General features: G+C 42.6%; 1 protein-coding gene across 1 annotated transcript in view; it reads right to left on the bottom strand.

Moving 5' to 3' along the window:
- mctp1a (multiple C2 domains, transmembrane 1a) overlaps positions 1-15,650 on the bottom strand; it is a 94,292-nt gene that overhangs the window by 72,661 nt on the left and 5,981 nt on the right. Inside the window, exons 2-4 of the mRNA XM_086110968.1 lie at positions 5,477-5,591; positions 508-650; positions 279-358 (exon numbers count right to left, since the gene is read on the bottom strand). Of these exons, the coding sequence (XP_085967094.1) occupies positions 279-358; positions 508-650; positions 5,477-5,591 (338 nt within the window). The remainder of the gene's footprint in view (positions 1-278; positions 359-507; positions 651-5,476; positions 5,592-15,650) is intronic.

Consider the following 15,650-nt stretch of genomic DNA (forward strand, 5'->3'; position numbering starts at 1 on the left):
TTGTACTTAAGTTTACTTGAGTGAAACTATTGAGTGGAGAAAAAAAAAGCACTGACGTACTGAACACCTCTTGAGTTAATTGTGATGTGAATATGCAAACTGAGGTATTGCCCAACAATAATATCACTTTAAAAAAATTTGATTGGTGACATGAATATCAAACGCCCCTATTGGTGAAACGGTCATGTGACAACACAAGCAAAAATACACATTGCAGCCACAAATTCAAATAGCGGGATGTAGCTCAGAGATGAAATTTGAAAGCCAAAAAAGCGGACCTCTGATGCTCCAGATACTCCAAGTAGAGATACGCTGAGCCCATAAAGTCATCCTGAAGTCCAAAGTCGTAGTCAAAAACCTAAACAGAAGCGCTGAAGTCAGCAAAGACAGCCCTGAACATGAATCTTAAAATACTGTACATGATTTTCAAAAATTTAAATGGGAAAAAGTATTCAACAAGCATTTCTCGAGACAAGCCTGTACTTGTATATTTGATGCTTGTTGTACCTTGACATACAGCGGGTCCCTCAGGCTTTCCACCAGGAGAGTTGCTCTTTCATCCCACACTGGATTGAGGTTCTTGTGGATGGTTTTACTCCTGAACACCTCCTTCCCCGCAATCTTGAACTTGACATATGGATCACTTGTACCTGGGAGAGAAAATAAACACGCATAGGAAAAGGACATGATCTCATCTGTACACCAAAAATGTGAGTCTTTAAAAAGCGTGAATCAAAATAAACATTTCGTCCAAATTCGTTACATATTTTTCTGTATGCTTCTAATGAAATAAATGAACATTATGACAAAGATCCTTCAAACCTAACAATGAAATTGTAGTGGAGGTTAAGACTGGCCGAAAATAGCAAATGTACTTTAGGGATTGTCTGTGTTTTTGTTTTCCAGAAAATAAAAAGAACTCTGTTTAATTTGCCACTTTGCAAAGTTTAATGCATCATTGATTTTGAAGGACTGGGCAATGTTCTCATCAGTCGCTTGCAGTCTGGAGGCAGCCAATCGGATTCATTGGTTGGGACTCCACATTAAAATCATGGCCAGCACGTAAAAAAAGAAACGGCAGGCCTTTCACAGATAATGTGGGCACACATTTTGCAGGATGAGTACAATAACAATGAAATCAAATGTACAATTGCAGTATGCATATTTATAAAATAACAACGACAATAATAATAATAAGAAGAAGCAATTGATTACCCAGATGATTGGGAGATATAATGAAAGATCACATTGAGCAGGTAGAACCAAGGCTCTCTTTGGTTCTATGTATTTTAGAAGTCAAGTAGGAAAGTAGCATGCTGAAGTGGTCTGTTGGATTTTACTCCATTATCCACTGGGACAAAAGTGATTACCATAGAAATGGCGAGGGGAGAGAAGACAATTCTATTATCAAAGAATTCCCATTTGGGCGTTATCCTTTCAGTCAGCATCTTCAAGGCAAACAACGGCAGCAAATACATTTCTCCTTATAGAGGAGTACATACCATCTGTTTGGTGGCTGGAAAGTATCTCAACTAGGACAGCCAGGGTAAATATGTAAGCCTCACAAAATGAGTTTACTGTTGTTTATCATAGGCCATGTAAAAATTGAGCTTTTTTTTCTTCTTCACCAGAGATGCAGTATCAACATAAAGGCACATGGAGTCATCAAAACAAAGCGCACTCCTTGAGTACCACTCAGTTTGGCAAGAGGAGGCTATAAAATAAAACCACATAATTTTCATAATAGAGCGGGGGAAATTAAACAAAGGACATAAAAAAACAACAATTTTTTTTTTTTTGCTCGATTGGCTTGATGGGTGACGGTTCAAATGACACCAGCCACAAAGACAACAAGATCAATACAATACAATACATGCTGATTTATATAGCGCTTTCACAACAGCGACAGCTGTAACAAAGCGCTTCACAAAACAGTTAACATAAAGTAAAATAATAAACACAACACATAACATAAAACACGATCCTCCTGATTAACTACACAAAACACCCAAAAGGCACACTAGTAAAGTCTGCTCAAATACAGGCGCCCTTTTACGATCATTTTGTATTTTACTGCCGTGTTGTTGCTGCCCACGTCCACAAGCAGTTTTTTTTTCTAGTGGCAGCTGGCCAATAGATGGTGCTCGGGAGCCACCGCGCCACTCACTCCAATAAATCCATAAAATTAGGGATGTTCGATACCACTTTTTCCCCCAACCGATACCAGTACGAGTTTCCGCTCTGTGAGTACTCAACAAGCTCCAGACGGCATGGATAAAAAATAAAAAAAAGATCATTTAGACACTGTTGAAGTTCTTTAACTCATTCACTCCCAAAGACGTTTTTAAACGTCCTTTCAGACTCGGTCTAGAATTGGCTGGTACTGAATGAGTTAATAGTGTCCTAAATATCGCCACAGAAAATACATCATCTGCTGGGTCTTTCCTGGGATGGAGTTCACGTTGGTCTCCCACTTTCGGTCCTGAGAGATTGCTGCTGCTTCTGCAGCAGCAATCCGACAGACCGCTCGTGCGGTCCGGAAGCCGTGGCGCTGGGTGAAGCCAGCTGAGACGATTGAAATGGAAAAGTCTGAGGTGGTGGATGGGTGGGAGCGGAATAGAACGTGCGTTCAGCTCAACAGACTGATCACACTTTAAGTATCATCAAGACAGGGCATGTCTGTTAGGAAGGGAAATGATTGCAACGTCTACTCCACATAGATGCTCTTTATGGAAAGGCAAGGTCAATAAGAAGTACAGTGGATATAAAACGTCTACGCACCTCTTTTTGTCTACCATTTTGTATATATATATTAAAAAAAATTAGACCAAGATAAATAATTTCAAAAAAATGTTTTTACAAACTTGTAAAAAGGATGTATGCGGCATGTATTTTGAAAACCTTTGAACGGGAGTGCTTCACAACTGCGCCCATCGACTGCCATGCCATTTAAACCCGGCATCAAAACAGCATCTATAAAAATAAATGTGTTGAAATAAAATAAATGCGAGCTGGCCCAGACGTTTACTCAGCAAACACATTTGCTTGTCCCGTGGCCAAAGTCCATTGCTAGTATCTTGGATAGATGTTCCCTTTCTTCTTCTTCTTCTTCCCAGCAGCAGTTGAAAATGCACATAAAGCAAAATCATTTATTGCTAACGCAACACTTCACAAGGAGCGGCCAGGAGAGCACAGCTCATTGACTCAGAGACGACAACAAAAATACAGCAATACTCCCAACAAAAACAACCGTCTCTGATCAGAGATCAAGAAGACAAAGAACAGGCACTCGAAGTATTTACATTACGCCCAATGTTGAAGATGTTCATGTTGACATCCATTATCGATGCGTGACAGCAGCCTCACGGGCCGTAGAGCTAACACTTGGTGATAAAATGCAGTCATAAATATGTTTCAAACATAAAGGCACTTCAAGCGGGTTTCACGCGAGCCAATAACCGGATTCAATTTGAGCAATTTTCTTTCCCTTGTGCTCAAAGTCAGCAGAGGAAGTCTGAAAGTCTGAAACGGACTAGTAGCCAAATTAGGACGCCACCTGAAGCGAGGAGCAACTGATTACGTTGAGTTGAGCATACCGTGTCCCCTAAATTATTCATTCATCACAATAAAAATGACAAGGAGAGTTAGCAACAGCAAGTGAGATAGCGGACATGCTAAGAGCTAGCTTAGTTTTTTTCTGTTTTGACCTTATGTGATAGGCTGGTGGGTTTCCAGTATTTATAATGCAAATGGATTTTCACAGTGACACCCAACGAGCCTCCAAGCGACACAATGATGAGAATCTATTGCCGAATGGTGTTTAAACTTAGAGCCTCTCTGATCTTGGTGATGAGGGTTTATGATTCCAATCATGAATAATTCAGCTTCTTCATTTTCATCATCAACCTGTAATTCCAATTACATCGTCATGATCAATAGCTCTATGTGCCAGCGCGGGGCAGACAAGTGGTCTTAAAATATTCACACTGATATATGAAGATGTAATTATGTTGCCACTGAATCATGTACTAAAATAAGCTTCATACGCCTTAGGGGAAATGAAGATATGATCGTTGAACATATTTGAAATTAGTTATTTTCTTTGCAAAAATAAAAGGGTTTGATAAAAGAAGCTTTTAGTACAATCTACTGAGTCACAGCAGTAAAAAGAAACACCACATGATTATTCATGATTTTTTCCAGAAATGAAATATAATTTAATCAGCGAAATCACAGCGACAGCATGACAGTTTGATCCCACATTAACTTCATACACTCCATCTTTCATACGGCATGATGGTGATTTTTTTTTTTATAAATACAGGACATGAGATCCATGTCATGGATTGGCTGTGAGCATGGTAGGCTATATGGACAAATGTATTGGGACGCCAACAAGAACTGGATATACTGTATATATTGGCACCGCCTTTGCAGTCTCTGGGACGACATCCTAAGTGAGACTTATGTGTCCTTGGGAATACGAACATAGCCGTAAGACAAATATCTACTGGTTATGGAAAGAAACTAGATATTTTTTCGGAGATGTGTCTAAACAAAACAATGACTCAAACAATCTTTTTTTGGTTTGTTTTACATAGTGTACATTTCATCGGCAGGGTGTGCTTCGCATCTTCTCTCTAAAAAAGGTCTTGCGTAGTCAACGTGTCACTCGTCCTGGCGGCACCGTTGACTGATTTGAGAGGATGACAGCAAAGCAGCACGGTTAAAGTAGCTATAAAATACGCCTCCATGTCGTCAGACTTGGAAAAGCCTCGAGCTCAGGCTGTGGGCGGCTGAAACGGTGCGTGCGTGTGTGTGCGCTTTGTCAGGACTGACAGATGGCTGCAGCAGTCGGGGTATCCTATTACCCACAATGCAAGAGGTACAGTAGGACATATTGGACAGGGCTGAAATACAAGTCATTCCATGGTCCAGTAATGACAGACCCGATTCAATTACTGTACATTCAGTCATGCAGCTGGATGCCTTTGCGTTGCTCATTTTTAAAAAAATATTTAATACCGTAGCTGTATTTGGGCTCGTTGTATTGAAAAAAAAAACTGTCATGTAAACATGGAAACAAGCGACAAATGATGGTTAACACGGAAATGCGACTCGGGTCTCTGAGGAGTCTGTTAAGAATAAGGACGCAACTCGTTCATTTATCCGAAAAGCAATTCAATGTCATCTACTGCCTTGTTTGGATTGCACAAACTGCCGCCGCCCACAACGTGATCAAAAGTTTCTTTAACTGCCACTGTAAAATATGAATCGCTTCAAGGTGTAAATGACAACTTTGCTCGAGTCGAATCGATGTGCCTAATTGGGAGTTTGCTTGATTGGACCAAACATGCATGTACATCTCAAATGATATCTGAATTTGTACTCACCGCCGTATTGATTGGCAGCAAGATTGCGATCAAGTCAAATGGAAAAAATCTAATAAAATAGAACGAAAATATGGGGCCCCTACCTGTGCGATCTCTGATGGCCAGGTTGTTGCCTTTCTTTAAGACAATATCCAGCTGGTACATGGCTGGACTGGGCGGCGGAGGCTCTGCATTACAAGGGTCCACTATATTGATGCCCTGTGGAGACAAGTAATAAACGTACAGCAGCTGTCACCGCATTTTTCTGCATTGCATGATGAAAACCAGCCAGCTAGATCTCAGTGCGTCTCTTTCACAAAGAGAATGTAAAAAGAAATGGATCATTAATGGACGAGGTCTAAAGTCTCATAATGTGTAGTTCGTGGACTATTATTTGTCTCTATGCATTTTTAATTCTCGTCACTCCTTTGTGATGATCACAAAGGCGACAAAGCAAGCGCGGCACCTTATTAAGCAATCTACTTTGGAAGCTTTGGCCCTTTGGAGGATCATCTCGCTTCATCTTGGTGGGGGGGTCATGGTTCCCTTTGGAGCCATGAACAAGAGACATGATGAGTCAAGCTATTCTCCTTATGTCTCTATTAATCAGCCGGTGTGTGGGCTATCTAGCACGGCGATAAAGCCAAAAATAGCAATACAAGAAAAAAAATGGATTGAATAAAATCCTCGAGAAGCACTTGGAGACGATTAAGAGACAGCCTAGAGTGGCATCAGCCCCTGCTGAGAGATGTAACCGGGCAGACATCTGAGAACTGTCAAAAAGGGAGGATAGGGATGCGAGGAATTAGACATGATCACACACTCTTCTCATGGATTAACATTTTTTTTCTTTGAAAATAACAGGAAATAAGAGTACCACAATTAAAAAAAAAAAGAGGTTCAAAAATGGATAACGATCCATCATGAGTGGCGATGTCATGATGATACTGTGGTTGGATGGCGACCCCACCTGTGGCCCAAAAGACAGCTGGGCCAGGCGCGAGGGATACACAGACAATTCAGTCACCACAGATTTTCTGTCAAAATGGACCAAAAGTGACTTTTCGGTTTTCGACTGAAAGACTTTTGCTACTAAAACAACATGGTTGAAACAGAATGTCATGATGTTGCAAGTAAAAGATGGACAGGCTAACCGGTGCAAAAGCTACAGCCGGTTGGCTAGCCAAGACGACCGGGATATCGCATTGCTTTTGAGCCCCAGGTAAGATTAAATTTAGATTGAAAAAAGCAGGAAGAAAAGATCTTTCTTCAGATAGTGATGCGTCACGCCACTGGGGCCGCCCACGATGCACCTCGGTTAGTCACGTATGTGTCAAACAGCTCGCTGAACTGCACGGAGGTGAGTGGCAGACGGCCTTTTGGCCCGGGGTAAGAAAGCTCCCTGGAAAGCATACGCATCGCTTGGAAGGAGCCACACAGCTCACACTTGTTGCCCGCGGAGTTTTATGTTTGTTTTTCATTTTTAAAAAGATCCTTTTTTTATAAGGTATTGTTTCGTTTGGTAATTGGATTTTTCACTTTCGGTTTTTAGTTTTGGCCATGAATTTTCCCCACTTTTATTATTTTGTGAATGTGTTTTTTAAGTGACATGTATTCACTGTTGTATTAAAAATATTTTATTGTGATTTTTTAAGATGTTCATTGTATTTGCTGGTTTATTAAACAGAAATGTGACTCATTACTGTTAATGAGTTCAAGTTTGTCTTTGTATGTACTGTATATTGCTTTTTTCATACACTAATGAGAATTATGAGAAATATTTTGTGGCAACATATGTGCGCTAGAAAAGTTAGAGACATGCTGCTGTTGCCCAAATGTCTTTTTAATGTTGGTTGTAAAAAATAATAATAATAAAATAAAAAATTGAGACAGTAACTTTAGATGACAATTTTATTTTACAAGTAAGGCTGAACTGAACTGAAGAAATCACAATGTTCCTGTTCAGAGTCAAATCAAAACAATTTTCAGAGTAAAATAAATACGCAAATAAATAAATACGATTTCAGTTAGGGTGGCACGGTGGACAACTGGTTAGCACATTGGCCTCACAGTACATAGGTGCAAGGTTCGATTCCGGCTCCGGCCTTCCTGTGTGGGGTTTGCATGTTCTCCCCGTGCCTGCGTGGGTTTTATCCGGGTACTCCGGTTTCCTCCCACATTGCAAAAACATGCATGGCAGGCTGATTGAACACTCCTAAATTGCCAAGCGTGAGCGCAAATGGTTGTTCGTCTCTGTGTGCCCTACGATTGGCTGGCAGGCGGTTCAGGTTGTCCCCCGCCTACTGTCCGAAGACAGCTGGGATAGGCTCCAGCAGCCTCCGCGACCCTTGTGAGCATAAAGCGGATCAGAAAATGGATGGATGGATGAATTTCATTTCATGAAGGTTGCAGTGGTTTAACCCTATAACATTAGTCTTTGAACTACAAATTAGGCCAAGAAAATAGCACCGCTGAAAGGAGAGGAGAAAGTTCATGACAAATGCATCTTGCGTCTGCAAAAGTAGGCTTCGCCAGCTCGAGCACTTTGCATTTACATGAAATTATCCCAAGAGAGCAACACCGCCTGCAAAGTGCTCCCGAAACATGGACACGGGCCTTTCCTTGTAAACGTCTTGACACATTCCCAGTTGGATTCATCTAACTGGAAATCAATACCACCTTCCTGTTCCATTAAGCAACACTGCCTTGAGGTTTATACGTGACGGTGCCGCGACGTAAAACAACTCAAGAGCAGCTTTAGAATGCAGAAGATTCAAACAAAAAAAAAGAGGGTGGACCCCTTTGAGCACATCAAGCAGCTTGCTCGCTTGTTTCAATGATTAAAAAGCAGCTCCACGGACGGATGATGTACGGCGGACTGGCAAAATTTGGTAAATGGCTATGGCTAAGATGCTTTCTCGAAACTGTTTAATTCCCAAGATTACTTTGGATTTTGTCAGAACCTCTTGGGGAAGACCCTTTGATGTCATGCTTAGGTGTCTCAGCACTTTTATCCAGAGTGCATTTGGAGCTCCTTGAAGTGGAATGATGAAGAAACACGTGGCTGCAGAATGGGACTAACAAAGCTTTGGAGTTTCTGTTGGATGAGTTTCACTGGGAAGAGTGGGATGGGGTTTTTTTTGTTGTTGTTGGCCGCATCAGACAGCCGTTAATGATAACAACTGAGAAATCGTGCCAGCATGAACAACGCAAAGAGAAATGGATACGGAGGAATAGAATGATAGAAAGACAATAAAAAGCTTGTCATATCGTCTCATTAAGAGCAAAGACAGAATTTTCAGCCAACAAAACACGAACTCAGCCTGCGGTGCTTGAGCAGGTTTCTTCCAATGCCCGCGCATCACCTCTGAATGGAGTGCGGCGACAACCTGAACACCGCGAACATCAAGTCTTACAGAAAGCAGGCAAACGAGCCAAGCAGACGCCGCTCAATGCCAGCGTGACATCACACCGGCACAGAAACACGACGCATCTGTCAGGATCTCGCCCTTACACTTGACGCTCCGGATCATTAGCGAGGCGTGACTGCCGTATGTCACATATCAGGGCCATAAGAAAGCATTTTGGAACAACAGACTTGTGGGTGTGCAACCCCCCGAGTTTCATCTGAATGTTTCTAGGAGGTAACCGTTCATTTGAACGTATCATTTCAATTCATTTCACGCGGCCCCCCATTTACTTTTTTTTCTGTTTTTGCACTGAAGTCAAAGCCCCATCTAAGGCTAAAGTATTGCCTTGGCTCCATAACCTGCCACGCATGTTTTTGGAATGTGGGAGGAAAACCAGAGTACCCGGAGAAAACCCACATAGGCACGGGAGAGAACATGCAAGCTCCACACAGGAAGGCCGGAGCTGGAATGGAGCCCTGCACCTCTGCACTGTGAGGCCAGGCCACCCGGCCATAGCTCCATCTAATGAAAAAGTCGTGCTTTACTGTCTTGTGACATCCATAGGCAATTGTGAAGCATTTAAGGAGGATGTCAGTTACTCGCAAATTCTTGCTATTTGCCACAGGGCCTACCCGCTGTTCACTAAGTACCGGTAGTCAGAACCATAAGTCATGAAGATCCCCGTCTCTGTGCCAAGTTTGAGTGTCACTACAATGATCAATCTGGTAACCCACCCCCCCGCCCCACACACACACACACACACACTGACAAGAAAGCAGCCTCCACACAGAGGCAGTATGACAGCAGTGTGTATCACTCACGCTGGCACCTTGGCTAAAAATAGCCGAGTCCAAACAATAAAATGATAGTGTTATGTTAATGTGAGGGGAGTGGAAGGGAAGCTACACATCACTGAGCGCATGGTCTCAACTCATTCAATCATCCATTCATGAAAAATATTTAAAAATATGCTGAAAATCAACTATACAGTCGGACTAATTTCAACATGTATTCCTTGATGATATGAGCGGCAATCTCTCCATCCAGTCTCAGGGCAGCCATTGACTTTGCATCCTGGACGCAATGAAGTTGAATTTACAGTAAAATGTGCTTGAACGCGGTCCAGTTGCCACCAATCACCGGGAAGAGACTCCGGAGAGCCAGTAAATAAAGCTGGATTTCACTGTAGCAAGAACAATCTGTGTTTTGTTTTTTGATTGCGATGACAACCCAGGCTCAGTGAACGAATGCTTTCGAGCCACCGTAAAAACGCTCAGCAGTTGTTAAATGCTGGCATTTTTCTACCGAAACACACAACAGCCGGAGTTCGGATTAATTACGTACTCGACGAGCACAATGACCGAATTTATACAGCACAAGAAAAGGCTCACTTGAGTATTTTCACGAGGCCGCTCCTTCTTCTTCAGGCTATTCACACCTGCTGCTGTCTTCCCGCTTTTCCTCCCATCTTCACTTCACCGTCTTGAGTCAGCCTTACTTTGTTCCCCTTCTGGTCTTGGCTTTCCCCTCTTCCGCCTTTCTTGGAGCAGCCGCTTAGCTTTTGGGTAGGGAGCTCACATTCTGATCACGTTCCGCATCTGGCAGGACTCGGACTGATGTTCTCTCATCAATTAACTACATCTCTCCAAACCGTCTGCTCAAGGTGGTGGCAGGAACAGGATCATGAATTGCTATGTCTGACTTGATCAAGTCTCTTCAAGTTGATTTAATTGATTCTCAGCCTTGGTCACACAAGCCCTGCTCAGTTTGCACGCGATTAGAAATCGGATACTACACGCCCACTCCACCTCCACCACCCCCCCCCCCCCCCCGCCTGTCATTGTAAACAAAAACAGCCACACAAAGTGCACAGGCAGAGACTGTTTTCTGTGGGCATTAACGAGTGCAACTGACCGCATAAGCAAAGCGGCCGCTCAGGTTTATGGAAAATGTGGCAAGTATGAAAATCATGCCCCGCATGCAAATGACAGAACGTGACAAAGTGATGGAAACATTTTGATGGCAGACTCATGTCCCGTCACCTCACTGAAAGGAACTGACATGCTCTTAGAGGAATAGAAAAATGAAACGCTCCTAAGCAAAACGTGTGTGCTTTGCCAAGAAATCAAGCCTGGCATCCAAATGTGATACCAGCAAACAATGGTACCTACCGTGGAGCTTTATCCCGCAGTTGAGAAAGGCCACGTTAACATCCGGACACACTGAACACTCTCCTGTATTATTGCCGCTGCTGCTTTTACGATATAACGCGCTCGCTCGCTCGCTCACTCACGCAGCAAAGGCCAACCAGAAGCTCCACAGGCTCTCTCTCTTGCTCCGTCTCTCGAGCTTTCCCTCCTCGCCATTGCTTTCAACTCACAAATCTGACTAATAATAAGTTGACAGAGGGCAGCCTGCCAGAAGGAAAACCGTTCATCATTGTTGTTCTCCATCCATTTTTCGATACCACTCGTGAGCTGGAGCCTGTCCCGGCTGACTTTGGGCAATAGGTGGGGTACACCCTGGACTAGTTGCCAGCCAACTGCAACATTTAGACCAGATGAGGCAAACCATTGCTCGAGGGCTGCATTTGCTGTTTCATCTGTCTGAAACTTCCAATGTCCAAATTGCTGAAATTTCCTGAAAAATGATTGTTATGGAGATGCAAGGTTTCCGCAATGCCGGTAAAATGTTACAGTAATTTTGTGGTTATGTTTGTTGTTCTTAAAAAGTAAACTATGCATAATCCGATATTAGATCGCGAGTGTGTGATAACCATGAGCAAATATCTTGCAGTATCACAGTGTTAAAATTACAGGTATAAAATGTCCTGTATTGGAAATATTTGGGGAAAAAAATAAAAGCATTTTGTTGTCTATTGAACACAATCTATTTTCGAACCAAATTTGGAATAATGACAGAAAAAATGTGTACCATGTTAAGTGAAAATAACAAAACAAATAAATATTCACATTCTCCTTCTGTTTTAATTCTACTGAGTCAGTCACAGGGTCCCCACACTGCTAAGATATTTTAGAACAGGCCTGTGGATTACTAATGTTATTCCTGGGGCTAACTAGTACCCGCTGGCACCGTGTTTTTTTTTTTTAATTAAAAAGCACAACGACATAATCGAGAGCAAATCTCAATTGCTCTCTCTCCTCTTCCTCCCCTCTTCACCCCTCTGCGTGTAACTGCTAACTCCTCCCTTCTCACTCAGAGAAGGGGCTAGCCTTTTATAATTCATTTCAAAAAGGCGGGTTGTTATGTGATCTCTGCAAGCAGCCAATCATATTCCACTGTGACCTAAAAAAAAAAAGAACAGCTCATTGCCTGTGGTAAACAGTTAGCGGTAATTGTAATCTGCCGAATATTATCACACCTCTATCAGATAAGACTCACTTGAAAACAGAGTTTGAAAAAAAAAAAAAAAAGTCTGCTATGGGCACCAAACATGAATCGGACACTCAGACGTGCAATGTAAATGCAGCCTTAAGCAGTGCACCGCCGCTAAAAGCGTCAATAACATAACGGGCAACCAGCAAGTTAGAGATAAGAAAAATAGAGACTACCTGCAACTCATTCATTATGAATCTGGCCATTCATCAGACAGAAGAGAGTCAGGCAGATATTTTACGAACAATTTCCACAAGACTAGACTGCACTGGAAGGACTGTACAATAGAAATGAACATAGGCCAGTGCCCCTGTAGCACCGATTCTGGCCCCCCCTGTGGCCCTCTCGCCGAGCGTAGATTACGCAGTCGTGCCGAGTCGCCGACGCGAAAGGTGGAACCAAAGTGCGTGATTTAACATTCTAGTCGGACCCTTTAGTGCGCTGCGCCACTTAAAAATGAGCGGGAAAATGAGAAGCAGTCCGCAGAGAGGGAAATTACCACGACACGAGTGCTATTTGCGTGTGTGAGTGTGTGTGCGCGCGTGTGTGCGCGTGTTTGTGTGTGCGTGTAACTTTTTTAGTCTCCCTTTTTATTTTAATTTTTATTTAACAGGATCAATATATAAGACATTGCCTTTTAAAATTTGGATAATTATATGCATGTAAAACATCAAGCTTCAGTGTATTTGCAATTTTTGTCCCCGGCAGGCTGGTACCATATCATCCCCTGGCTTGAATATTCTCAACAGATGGACACGGCGTATTGTTACGCTTGCAGACATTTTAGCCCTCCTAATACTGTTTTTTTCTCATCACTGTAATGTTATGACTACAATTTCAAAGTCTGAAGAAATAAAAAGTCAAATAAGATTTCGAATTTGTCTTTTTAGCCCTGGGTTGAATGTGCCCCCCCCCATCAAAACCCCCGGCCCCAGCCCGGCCCCCTCAGTGAAATTGATCCAGAACCGCCACTGATGGATAATTTTAGCATAGATTAAAAAGACAACTTTTCAAAGGAAAACTCTCTTTAGACACACACACACACCACACACACACACACACACACACACACACACACACACACACACACACACACACACACACACACAATGCGTCATTTCGTCATCCCGCACTCCAGACCTGGAAGCTCAAAACAAAAGCGTTTGTAGTAGCAAACCCCGTGAGTCATCATTCCCGTTACATTGTCGTTGCGCCCACATCAAAACTCCGCCACAGGATTTTACAATAACCACCGTGAAGCTAATTGGCTCCTTGAAAGCTTGACATTGTCATTCTCCACAATAATAAAAAACACAATCTCAAGGGCCTGTCAACCAAAACAAAATACCAGCACATCAGTTCTCAATGAAGCAGTGAAAACAGTGCATTAAGGTGACAAGTGGGAGCCAAAATTGTTAAAAATGGAATTCACATGTTGCAGTATGTCCAAAGAATAATTCCATCCATCCATCCTTTATCCTCACAAGGGTCGCGGGACCTATCCCAGCTGTCTTTGGGCAGTAGGCAGGGGACACCCTGAACCGGTTGCCAGCCAATCGCAGGGCACACGCTGACGAACAGCCGCTTGCACTCACACTTGGGGGCAATTTAGAGTGTTACATTAACCTGCCATGCATGTTTTGGGAATGCAAGAGGAAACTCGAGTACCCGGAGAAAACCCACGCAGGAGAACATGCAAACTCCAGACAGGAAGGCTGGAGTCGGGAACCTATGATCTCATCACTGTGAGGTCGACGTGCTAACCGCTGGACCACCAAGAATGACTTTCTTGCAACAATTTTCATTTCAAAAGCCAAATCTGAACTGCAGACAACTCACCATTGAATCCATGGATCTCATCGCTGAGATTAAAATGACATTCTCTCAGGGCCAAACGAGCATATCGACATGGATATGAGCGTATTAGCGCCTCCGTGTCTCTTTACAGCCAGACAGCGAATGAAAACAGGAATCACAGCGTCCACTGAGCTCACGAGAAGTCATGCACGGGACGCACGCACACCCACCTCAGGCTGGCAAATCGCCATGTTTGTAGGTGACAGGCGTCATGCGACAGACCGGAATAGCACACTTCTCCTTCGTGAAGAATTTGTCACGTCACAAATATAAACTCCTCCTGATGTCGACTATGTGTCTTTGAGATGAAGAATAATAAGGGGAGATATGAAGACAAGACAGGACGAGAGTGACAGACCGGCAAGGCCAACACAGGAAGTTCAAAGTGACATGAAAGTTGTCAAATTAAAAAAAATAATAATTGAAAATATCCTCAAGTGCAAAATCTTTTTATAGATGATTCGCTCGGCATTTGTGATTATGATGACTTGGAAATAGCAGCCACCTGTTGTGAAAGAACGCTCCAGGAAAAAGAGAGCGGCCAGTCTATCTCTCATGGGGCTTGAAAAGCAGCCCCATTGTAATGTGACAGAATGGCAACCATCACATAAGACTGACCGCACGTGAGATAAAATAGCACACATCAAAAGCCAATTCAGTCATTGCTGCTAGCTGCCGTTTCACTCCAAGCTACTGCTGACTTTGAGAAGGATAACAAATGTCTCATATTGCTCCAATCTACTCGCACCAGCCACATCGTGAAGAACGCAATTGAAGGCATGGCAAGGAAACATTTACAGAGCGCGTTTCATACACAAAGTAATTCAATGTGCTTCACATCAATAAAAGTCCCACGTTTAAAAACATTTACATAGAAAAGAGTAAAAGATATTTAACATCAAAAGAAGTGAGTAGCTTACTAAAATTACTTCCATAAGAGTGGAAGAACCTGATTTTGGAGAACGTGATTTTAAAAATGCTTTGAAAAACTTTAATCAGTGAAATCGGAAAAGATCATAGTTTTTAACCTGAATTTAAATACACACTTGACTCACTTTATCTCTATTGGCAGCTTATTCCATTTACTTGCAGCAGAACAATGAAATGCTGCTTCATCATGTTTGCTTTGAACCCTGGCATAGCCTTTTATTTCATTTTTTTAATGTAACTGGGACCAAAACTAAAACTAAAGGTCACCCTGTGTCACTTGAAAGATGCAATTTTTTGGTTATTAATTATTATTATTATTAGTTTTTGGCTGGCAACCAGTGCAGGGTATATACTGTATACCCTGCCTCTCATCCAAAAGCAGATGGGATTGGCACCGTCTTACTGGGAACCCTAACCGTGCTACTAAAAATGGAGGGATGGGATAGTAAGTAGCCAAATTACAACATTGTGAGGTGGGATGAGAGCTAAATCTAACAAGCAGTCTGTCCAATGGGTTTTATGGGCTGCACTTTTTTGTATTGCTTCATGGAGGCTGCAGGGAGCCTCATTTGCAAATATTCAATATCCACTCACCACACAGGACGCGAGGTGCACATTGAGTTGCAAATGACACACGATTAGGATGCAGCCTTTGGTCACTCGCCTTCAGCGCCATATTCTTGTC

This window comes from Hippocampus guttulatus, chromosome 5 (genome assembly GCF_054856545.1).
Source record: "Hippocampus guttulatus isolate MCC_2025c chromosome 5, RoL_Hgut_1.0, whole genome shotgun sequence".
NCBI classification, from domain to species: Eukaryota; Metazoa; Chordata; class Actinopteri; order Syngnathiformes; family Syngnathidae; genus Hippocampus; species Hippocampus guttulatus.